This window comes from Egretta garzetta, unplaced genomic scaffold (assembly GCF_000687185.1).
Source record: "Egretta garzetta isolate BGI_Z169 unplaced genomic scaffold, ASM68718v1 scaffold13, whole genome shotgun sequence".
Lineage (NCBI taxonomy): Eukaryota > Metazoa > Chordata > Aves > Pelecaniformes > Ardeidae > Egretta > Egretta garzetta.
This window is the reverse complement of record NW_009259239.1, coordinates 3091590-3103161: the sequence shown is the minus strand read 5'-3', so window position 1 is coordinate 3103161 and position 11572 is coordinate 3091590. Positions and strand designations below refer to the sequence as shown.

Genomic DNA, 11572 nt, shown 5'->3' with positions numbered 1-11572 from the left:
CGCCCCTCTGCTGTATTCCAGACAATTAAAAGTGTTTTTTCTTAGGGCTTTGCATGCAAAGCCATACTTTGGAGTACGTTGCTGTACCCGAGCTAGACCCACGCATACGGGGTGCTTTAGACTGTGCCATGCTAGTCTAAGCATAGACTAGCCAGCCTTTTACCTGAATTTCTTCTTCTTTGCCCGATAAAGACAAAAGCCTCCAGCAGAGGTAAGTCTGCTCAGTACAAAAACTTGGGCAAAACGTTTAACACGCTGCACGCCATGACAATTATGCCAACAGTGTCAGTATTAGCTTTCTTTTAGGAAACAAATCGCCCCAGTGACGGGTAAAGTACAAAATAACACAGGGGAGATGAGCAGCTTCATTAAAGAATCTTGATTATGTGATACGTCTTATTACATGACAATTAAGCACGCCTAATAACCAACCTCTCTGTCAATTGCTATACGCCATTATCAGTTCTGGCAACCCACAAAAAAACCCCTAAAACATGGAAGACTAGACAAAACTGTTCTGCGTGCTTAACAAGCGACCATCCACCCTCTATCATAATCGTCTGAATTCCTTACACAAATTAATCCTTACCAAGTCTACGGACTATTTCATTAATTCCTTACACCCAAATGATAAAGAAAAAACAAAATCCAACTGACAATTCAATATTCTTTTTACATAGAGCACAAAGTGAAACTCCATAAATGCACGCACAAACCTGATGGGCTTTTGCCAGCACTTAGTAATTGAAAAGTCAACATTTACATAGTATAGCTTTCTTCCTAAATTACTACAGGAACTTATGAAAAATACGGTTGAGGAATTCAGATAAATGGACTACAATGGGAGCCAAACCCAAGGCTGAGATTTGGGTCATCTGTTCTTGTCCTTAGTGAAATAAAACTGAAACTCCATATAACCGGATTTCTGCATTTCATAAATATTCCATTTTCTTATAATAAAAGACAATACACATGACCTTCTGGGTTTTGCCAACTGTTATACCTGAAGAGAATAAACCTAAACAAAACCACAAAAATTTGTCAGCTAAAATTGCGTCTCTCTATTCAGAATGCAGTTACAGCACGCTCAAGTTCCGTCCTGCAACACCACAAGCAAAATAAAAGATACGCCTGCAACGATAAACCTTTGAGTTCCAATACTAGCAGATTTAAAATGGGAATAACTGGAAGGTTTTTTTTCACAAGAAAAACTGACAAAATTTAGCCTTGACAGAAGTCTTTACAGGAAGGAGATGAATCAACACAGCTAGGGGGCCGCAATTTAATTACATCAGGGCTTCTACAGCGAACGCAAGCAACCTTCATACTCCATTTGGTCCCTATAGGTATATACATACTGTCTGGGAGATTCTGGTTTGACCATACAGGGTTTTCAACCACCTTAGGGGTTCATACAACCTCTCCAGTTGTACTCACAAGGCTGTTTGTGAAGCTACAGTATTAACTTAATAGAAGAAAAAAAATACAACTCAATAAAAAAGGCTGCTGTCCTCTAAAGATGCTTTTAAAAAGCGGAAACAGTCCACCAAACACCACCACACACACACACCAAGACACAGTACGCTGGAAAGCATAAGAGCTCATGTGCCTTTGGTCTTGAAGCCCCTATACCATCAAATCGGTGTGGCAGACCACAGGCTTCGCTTCAAGAAACGCAACCTCAAGAACAAGTCCTCTCCAATAAACCGGGAAGGGCCTCGACAGCCCAACACTCACTTCCTTCTCACTGCAGCAGGCAACAGTTCAAAAAGCACACACTCAGTTCATTGCTTTATCTTAAATTGACTTTTTTAAGCATGTTCCTTTGAGCCACCTGAAGCCTCTGCTTTCTGCAAGGATCACATGTACTGGCAACACTGGAGGTAAGGCTCAGCAGTATGAGCTGCTGCCGCCCCTGGCCAATTAAAACTCTGAAAAAAGTACCAAACAGGAGCTATGATGGGTTTCTCTACATGCAACTGCATTCATCTGAGGCTAAACAAAGAAAATGGTGTTTTTGTGGAAATGCTGCACTGTTATTTCTAGTTGTTACTGACTGATGATACAACCAAGTAACAACAGACAGGACAGAAAAATACAGGTATTAGAATCTTTAATCACCTAGATATTTCTAACCTGAAAAGTGAAAAACAAAATTAACCTTCTCAGGTAAGAAAGTAAAAATCATGTTGGAGGTGGGGGGAAGGAGAAGGTGGTATCACCTTTCCATCTGAAGCCTCTCAGAGGTCATCTAGAAAACCACATAGTTACAAAAGAAGTTACAACTTCTGTAACTTATTTTGATGTATCATTATATAGCTGTCTCAAAGTTTCTATTGGCGTAATTAGCACAGCACTTAATTTATTATCTCAGCTGTGTAAGAAAGATACTAAAATATATTGGGCTGAAATAAACACTGTTTCAAAATACCTTATCAAAATAATGTCTCACAAGATCTATACCAAATCAATGATGCATACCACATTTTTAACTGTTGCTTTCCATTAAAGGAATATAAATTTCCTTTAAACAGGGAGAAGAGCTACTCGAGAATAGCACTGAAGATAAAAACAATGAAGTGCAAAGGACTGAACTTAACATGTCACTTAGAGACACAATTTACAGTAAAGAATAACACATCCATTTCTTAGGAAGAAAATGCACTTCATGCATTACACCTTTTTTGTAAACCTGAACTGAAAGAAAGGAAAACTATGCTCAGACAAAAGCTTGGAAGTGCCCTAAAGTGAAAATAATTCTCAGAAAAGCACCCTCACAAAGACAAGCTGAGGTACTGCATTGTTTCACAGAAGTGCCTAAGCCAAAAATCCTTACAGCAGAAATCTGATTTTCCCTAAACAAGAGTTGAATCTATGGGGGGTGGGGGAGGGGAGGAAGCACACAGGAATAGGGGTTGTACATGTAGATAACTGAGATCTGTGTTTTAAGAAATAAATTCAATACCTGAGGATTTAAGTGTACTAGTAATAAGGAAACACAGTTATCTGAAAAGTAAACGCCTGCCCAAAAGTCCAGAGTGCAGCCCCAAAATTTTCCTCCATTAGCTCACACATCATCAACTAAACTTCACCTACAGATTTCTAACACAGAGCTAGCCTGAACCCTCCCACCCCCTCCAAAAATCTTGTGCTCCAACAGGCCAGCCTAGGTGTTTAAGACTTCCCTGACAGTAAAATCTTACAAAAAAACTACACTTTGTAAAAAGAATCATAGGAAGACGACACTGCAGGAGAAAATTTCCAAGATGAAAACCACCTGTAGATTCATAAATGGTAGACAATCCTCCCACATTTACAATAAGAATTATTTGAAGCTAAAAAAACCTCTCATGTTTTCTGTAGTTTCTAGAAATAGTCCAATTCAAACTGCACTAAAGTGTTCTTGCACTAAACCAAGTTTGGGTATGTTTGGGTTTTTTTAAAATAAAAAATGTCATTGTTGAAGGAATTCCATTGCAGCAAATAGTCAAAGCTTAATATTATCTCAGGCATTGACAGCAAGAGACAAAATGGCACCATAACAAAAGCATTTCTATATCTGAAGAAATGGTTGTTGCTAGCAAGTTCGAAATACGTCTTTATCAAATCGATTCTTAAATGTCACGCATACCTATTTCAAGTTCAAATTAAAGATATTTTCTTAGCACTCTCAAAAATGTGTTTTATATTAGATTTGTTCAGTTTAAAAAAGGAGAACATTAGCTTAAATGTCTCTTGCCAATTATCCAACAGTTTGTTTGCTCAAATACCACCCTCCTGTATGTAGGCTCAATTCTCTTAACAACAATCACCCGGAGTCCACAAGGCAAATGACTATTTTTCAGGTGACCTGTTCGTAGAGCTCCTGCAAAATTGATATAGAAGAAATTATTTTGGGGGTGTATTCATTCAATTCTCAGCATAGCAGACTAGGAGTTTGCCAACAGGTAACTGCACCATGGTTGCTCCCCATTTCTTCCCCTCAAGAGAAGGGCAGCTGGGGTAGTGTAGCCCTTCAGCCAGTGAAACAGTCCCTGCATTAACACAAAATCAAGTATGACCAACTGCCCTCTGCAGGCCCAGAAACTTGGAATCTCAATAGGAGTGTTTCTATTCCAGAATCTTAGACAAGGGGGAAAAAAAATTAAAAAAAAAAAAATCTACACTAAGCAAGAATAAAAGACAATACAACATTATTCTGACCAAAGAGAAGCACATTAATTATCATTCTAGGTGATGGAAGCACTGAAGTGACAAGACCCTTATTCTTTCCTTCCATATCTGGGTCTGAATTTGTGCAGATATATACAGCCAGTTGTGATACTGATGAAACATACAAGTCTTAGGGGGAGGGAGGTGCCTTGTTTGGTTCTTAGCATCCTGATTTTTGAAGTTCTGGCATATAACAAGAGATTTCTCTGCTGGAGTATCTGTATCTAGAAGAAAAAAGAATCTTTTGAAAAGCTGGCAGGATGCTTGCATAGGGAAACATAGCTCCAGGGAAAACAAACAAGGAGTATTTATAAAACATTATTGTTTTTCACATTGGCAAGACAGAAGACAACTCCATATAGAGCCTAAAAAGGTACCTAACACTCAGCTGGCAACCTCAACAGCAATTTTGTTTGGGTTTTCATCTTCCCTAGCCTCTACCACATAGGGCCCGTGCAGCCCTTTGACCTAAGTAAAAGGCTTGCAGAATGAACATGAGTGCTGTGCGTTTCCTGAATGGTTCAGTCTATTTAACTGTATTTCACTGAGAAGAATACAGAAAGAACCTCTCTGTGACCCATACAGTAGAGGCTAGGGAAGATGAAAACCAATACAAAATGGCTCTCAAGGCTGGCTTATAGGGTTCAACTACCCGAAAGAAGGTTGTAGCAAGGTGGGGGTCCGTCTCTTCTCCCAAGTAACAAGTGATAGGACAAAAGGAAATGGCCTCAAGTTGTGCCAGGGGAGGTTTTGATTGGATATTAGGAAAAATTTCTTCATGGAAAGGTTTGTCAAGCATTGGAAGAGGCTGCCCAGGGAAGTGGTTGAGTCCTCATCCCTGGAGGTATTTAAAAGACGGGTAGATGTGGCACTTAGGGACATGGTTTAGTGCTGGACTTGGCAGTGTTAGGTTAACGGTTGAACTCAACGATCTCTAAAGGTCTTTTCCAACCTAAATGATTCTATGATTCAGCACAGGCAAGCTCCCCTGACCTGGCTGAAAATTCCCTATCTGCTTAGAGGCATGCATAGGTGTCACTGGCTAGGTTCACTTTCCCACTCTGGCTAGAATTTGCTCTTCTTTCTGTGCCTGCAGCATGGGAACAGAAGGTTGACAAGCAAAGACATACAGGTGAGGGAAGCTCCACAAGTATTGCGTTTTGCACCTTACTTAATGCCAGAATTAGTGCCTACTTGCTAAAAAGGGAAAAAGGAAGACAAGAGTCATTTTCTTGGAATAAAGTTTCTCCCAAGCAGAAACAGTTGAACCTTGCATACAAGATCACAGGCTTACAGCTTCAGCATGTTAATCATCATATGGTGAGATGAATCCATCTCAGAAATTAAGAAATTTATGTCACTCCTTGCTTGCCTAGCAGCTACATGGAAACAATTCAGCCATTTTCTACCAGAAAAAAAATGAAGCATGGGCTCCAATATAAAATTTAGATTACTCCAATCCTTTGAAGAGCTCCAGAAGAGAAGGGATCTTTAAAACATCTTTTAGGCTTTAATAAAATATAGTTCTGACTCAAGCACCATATTAATATAGGACAATTAAGATTCCCTTGTGTTTTGCTTTTTTTTTCCATACAGCAAATTGTATAATCCCACAACAGAAGCAATAAACAGCGAAGAAACCTTACCAAGCTGCAAAGAATTCTTAAAATTATCTGTTTTAAAGGCAGAGTCTAAGATTCTTTTATAAGATAAATTATTCATTTAGTAATAACTAACCTCATTATAAGCAAGAAAAAGCAGTTTATACTTTATGTAATCTCGCTCATACTGAATTACGAAAATTAGATAGAATCAAGCTTCCAACTGCAAGTACTTGGACTATATTGACTCTTTAGTTACTCTTGAAGTTAAATTGTCTCTCTTTAAGCCCTAATGAAGAAGCGTTTCTACTAGTATCATTAAACACACAGACACACACACACACACACATATATATATTACCAAGATTAGAACCCTAAGCCTTTTGAGTTTACTTAATAAATTTTATACCATTCTGTGTAAAGCCAATTATATTGACGTACAGCAACAATAACATTACTAGGACCAGCAAGGAAACACCAAGACAAATAGAAACCATCGATGCTACTTCTAGTTCACTTGGAGAAGCAAAAATATCACCCAGATTTCAAGTTAAGCAGTGCCTCAAACTTACAAAGCTCTGCTCTCCAGGCTTTCAGTGAGTACTTGACACACACAAATAAATCTACAGAGAGGCAATCTATGTGCCTGACTAGATACCTATGTACATGTATATATACATACACATAATACACACACAGCCATTTTCATAAAAAGCTTTAAAGTGTGTATGAATTACAGACCGGAAACTTACGTAAGCTCCTGTGTGGACAGTCTTACTCTAAAATAAGTGTGTCCATATAATACAGTATTTATCCCTGTAACTCTCCTTACATAGACCAGATTTCCATTGGATACACAGGATGACAGATGTGAGTAACCTGTTGATACCTCAAGTCAAAAAAACCCGCTCTGATAACATACAAGCTTCTGGTCACAGTGAGGAAAAAAATAAAACCCCTTTTTTGCACATATAATTTATTTTTTTTTTACCTAAAGTTTTGCAAAATTGTAACCATTACCTTCATCAAAGTCTGCATCATCTTCTGTATGCTGAGGGAACGGGAAGCAATTTGTGATTTCAAGTCTGTCATCCACCACAAGACCCAGCAGGACTCCCTGGACCACTTCATTCCCCTGTCCTTCTTCTTGGTAATGTTTAATGATCTTTAACACAACCTAGAACACAAAGACAAGAAAATTATATTATGCAATGAGGTTTTTTTGTCCTCTAACTATATATTTGGAATTTTCAAATTGTCAAAATGTTGCATAAATTAGAGCTGCAAACCAAGTGAGCTACTGTCTTAAAGACCAGCAATATTAATACAGGTTAAAGAACTGGAGGCCATTCTAATATTACACGAAAATGAAAAAGACCACTAAATGAACAGTCAAAATGCAGTTCTAAACCAATTTTCTGAAACACCCTTCTAAAATGAAGTATTGATCTTTTTTACTTTACCTTGTTGCTGTAACCATTAAAAGCTATTTCGTAGGGGCAATAAGCTCCCTCCTGAGGGAAACACTGCACAAGAAACTATCAAAACACCTTGAAAGTAAGTATGCAGAAACTGGTAGGAAATTTTTAAAAGGCACAAAATGCATCGAATTTCAGTTGCATTAACCTTCAAAATTACATCTCATTGAAGTTTTACTTCAGATGATAATGCAATTTATATGTTGAAAACTATGTGTCATAGGCTATTTAAGAATAATGAATGATAAAAGAAAAAAAAAAAAAAGACCACAAATTATGTATCATATTTTTAATATAATTGTCACTTCCCTCCCTAAATCTGAACTCCACAATGAATAATTCTCAGGAGATGATACTGTAAATTGGAACAGTATGAACAAAACCACTCAGAAATAGCCAATCATTTGCCAGAAACACTTTACACTTAAGTAAAATTTTATGCTTAACAACAAGAACCAGAACAAGATAAGGAACTAACCACAATCACAGACTTGAAAGAACTTATACTTTGTCAGCACAAGTGGAGCTTAATTCACTAAATCCTAATCCATCCAAGCAAAATGCACCAAAAAAAGTCTGATGACTATGTTGTCGTTAAAGCAATACTACTTTAATGTCTGCTAGCAAACAGACCAGTGTAAGGTTTTCAGCTCAACCACCCCGAGAACAGATTTTGTGCAAATACTGGTGTTTAGTGAACATTCTACAGGGAAAAAAACCCAAAAAGTTAAGCTCGTATTTACATACCAGGAACATATATTTGTCCCCAGCTTTCTCCTTGGCTGTTTAGCATAACTTCATGTCACAATTTTAAAAACAGCATTAATGAATTCAAGTGCCACAATATAGGTTAAATGGAAGAAGAAGGTGACTAGAAAAGAAATTCTTTAAAAACACATTGCCTTCTTGAGGTAAAATGGGAAAACAAGAGCTTCATATACAGCCTGCTTGCGAGGTGGAAGGAGAATGGAGAACAAATACCTTTTTCCAACCGAGTTGGATCTAGGAATCAAACAGGACTAACACCCACTGATTCTTTGTTTATGCACAACACCACTCACTTCTGCTTTCTCTTGCATCCAGACACACTCACACTGAAGCCTCTCAATCACAGGTAGAAAACACTGTTTCACCCTATTACACATTTACATCTGTCCCTCAGTTCCTTTGAAGCCATACCTTTTCATCCAATTTATTAAGAGGTCTACAGCACAGAGCCAGAGAGGTACTTTGGCTACATACACCTCATTTCATGGGAAAACAGTAAGGAACTTAAGATCAGTGGGCAGCGAAGTAGAATTCAACAATGCTGAAAGCACTACAGCAAACACCAGTTCAAGATCACTGAGATACAGAAGATTGATGCCTTCTACCACATTCAACTTGCATTTAGTGTGAAGGTTTATCATATATATGCCATAAGCTCTGTCTTCTGCAGTCAAGGAATCCATAACCCAACACCATGCTCTCTGCCTACTGTGTAGCTATTCTCAACACCTTTACAGTCTCATAAGCTTCACCTTTTCCAGTATTTTTCTCCTCATTTGCTCTTGAGTTTTCTATGCACGCTGGCTGTCCCTGTTACTGTGAGTCCTGTTTGCCTGTTGAGTCCATTCCAGGAGCACTTGTGATACAATGCCAATTTTATTGCAGCATTTCTGATGATAATTGCTCACAGAAAGCAGCAGCAAATGAAAAGAGCATGGGCTGTCATAGAGTATCAATGATTTTTCAGGGAGATAAAACTAGCAGTTCAAAACTCTTAAATGCTAACCAAATACCCCAATACACAATGAAGCTATTACACAAGTCTGCAGCTTTCAATCTCCAGCCTGAAGACCACAGCACATATTACCCAGGGAGATACAGACCCCAGTTTAGGCCCACCTGCAAGTTTGTCTTCTAACGGAGTCTGAGAAAGGTAGCAGGGAAGGTCATGAACTGACTACTCCAACTTTCACACCCGTTAGCAAGCTGCAGAAGTTCAGGTTTATGACTGCACTGGAAAATACATTAGCTACCGAAATCATTTATAAAAAGATAAATGAACAAGTCTGAGAAATGCATCCAATGACACATGATTCTTGTTTTCATTTTGTTCTTCATTCTGGAGTTTTATTTAGCGCGTAAGACACAAGGCTTTAGTACAGCAGGCTCTTAAAATTGGACTGAAAAACCTGCCATCAAAATACTACCATATGACCTAGAGGAAAACATGCACTGGAACTTGTGTTTCAGTACTAAAACCAGACATTCGAGTGTAAAGTAGAACTATTTCTCTAGTGGTAACAAGACCAGTTTCAAACATTAAAGCTGTCGTTTCCATTTGTTTGCTAGTCTAGATACAGCAGGCAGAGCCGATAGCTACACCAGTGACAACGCCATGACATTTCCTGATTTGACTGTACAAACCAATACTTCATCGTGAGTAAATCATGCATCTGCCAAAAAAATGAACACTAACTTGCATCTAGACATTTCTCAGAAAAGATATTATGTTTATGAAGCATCAGAACAGAATCAGAAGAGTTTTATTGGTCTGAAAATAAATGTAAGAAGTGTTTATAAAAAATGCAAGTAACACAACAGACTAAGAAATGCAAATCAATTTTCCCAAATGACACAGAAAAAAAATCCCAAAGAAATCTAAGTGAACACCAGTATAACCCATCTTTCATCCAATGCTGATTCACTTTCCAAACACTATTTACAATCCCCATCTACCTATTCATCTACTAAAAGACATCGCCTCTTTGTACAAATTATAGTTGTTTTTAAATACCCTTAGACCCTTAACTGCTATACTATTGCTACATGAAATTAACAGCAACCAAATCACATTTCAACTGTTACTGTTATTTAAGTAATGCAGCTGGTCAAGCAGGAAGGCTATGTACTCAAGTGCATACGTTTTCATGTATCAAAGTAATTTGACTTACCATTTAAAAAAAAAAAAAAAAGTCAGATTTCTAAATTCTGATACCTCTGAACACAGAAGTCAATAATCGTATGCAGTTTGATTTAGTAAATACAATTAGGGTATAAGAAATACTCAGGCACACAAATACTCTTTACAAAAGCATACACAAATAACTCCTAAGTAAAACTGAGAAGTCCCCCAGCCTTTAAAATTTAGTGTTCAAAATACCAAAGCCATTTAATCACTTGGAGTAGCCACTTGTCAGATTTTAATGGCCATTAATCCTCAGTTAACAAAAAAAAAAAAAAAGCTTGCAGTTCAGCAGTGCTTCTAATCTTCAAATCTTCAAAGCATTGCTCAAACATTAAGAATGAAGTCGTACTACAAAAAAGAACCATTCTGAAACTATTAAACACTTCAAAGATACATATTTTAGCTGTAGGAGTAAAATGCCAAATTTTAACTTCATCCCAACATCCAAAGTTTGTATCTCATTACAGGAATACCTGTAACAGCTGAAGTACCGTAAGCCTTTGGGGGGTCCTGGAAAGATTCTGCTGTAAGGACATGAATTTGTCAAAATGCACATTTCTGTATTTCTCTAAAGAGAGACAACAGTAAATCAAAGCACTGAAGATTCGTTTATGATTGTGTTCCAAAGAGCTGGAAGTCATCGCACTGAAACCAGATTTCCAATACCTGTGCTGCGCCTTACAGATGCAACATCAAACAAGAGAGCGCTTCTGTTCGCCCACTGGATACGCGATGTTAACAAGCTGATTTAGTCTGAAATCAAGTACTTAAATCTTTTTGAATGCTTAATATTTTTTCCCCACCCAAGAAAGCTTTGTTTGCACAACCACTAGCACCAATTGCCAGCATCTGGGGAGAGGATGGAGAGAAAGGGTACATAACACTGAATTACATAGCTGTTTTCAAACCAACCATAATCGACACCGGCATCGAATGTGGAAGGTGCCACAACGCCCACACCCGCTCAATATTTAACACTGCGATCAATATTTAGCTTGGCAAAAGAGTCTTGAAAGCTATTACTGCTAATAGTGCCTGATGTATTTTGAATACATCAGTATCACATATGGAACCTTCTCCATATGAATTCTTAAAACTCAAACCATGAACTTTTACATTTAAGTACTACAGTATGAGCAATTTTACTTAAGCCCTAGCATTAGATTGTCTAAGCTTCAAGAGAGAATCATTACTGTACTTTTGTAAATGGATAGATCTCAACTGGCATGACGAACAGCTCATGTAACTGAGTTTGAATTGCACTAAAATCAGAGATGCCTAAAATTAAGACATCTACCTGACACACACAAAATGCATATATGGCACAT

At 37.8% G+C, this 11572-nt stretch overlaps 1 protein-coding gene across 1 annotated transcript in view; it reads right to left on the bottom strand.

Annotated features, from left to right (window-relative positions):
- EIF3H (eukaryotic translation initiation factor 3 subunit H) overlaps positions 1-11174 on the bottom strand; it is a 70357-nt gene extending 59183 nt beyond the window's left edge. The window contains exons 1-2 of the mRNA XM_035891589.1: positions 11157-11174; positions 6834-6990 (exon numbers count right to left, since the gene is read on the bottom strand). Coding sequence (XP_035747482.1) covers positions 6834-6990; positions 11157-11174 — 175 coding nt within the window. The remainder of the gene's footprint in view (positions 1-6833; positions 6991-11156) is intronic.
- Between the last annotated feature and the right edge of the window lie 398 nt (positions 11175-11572).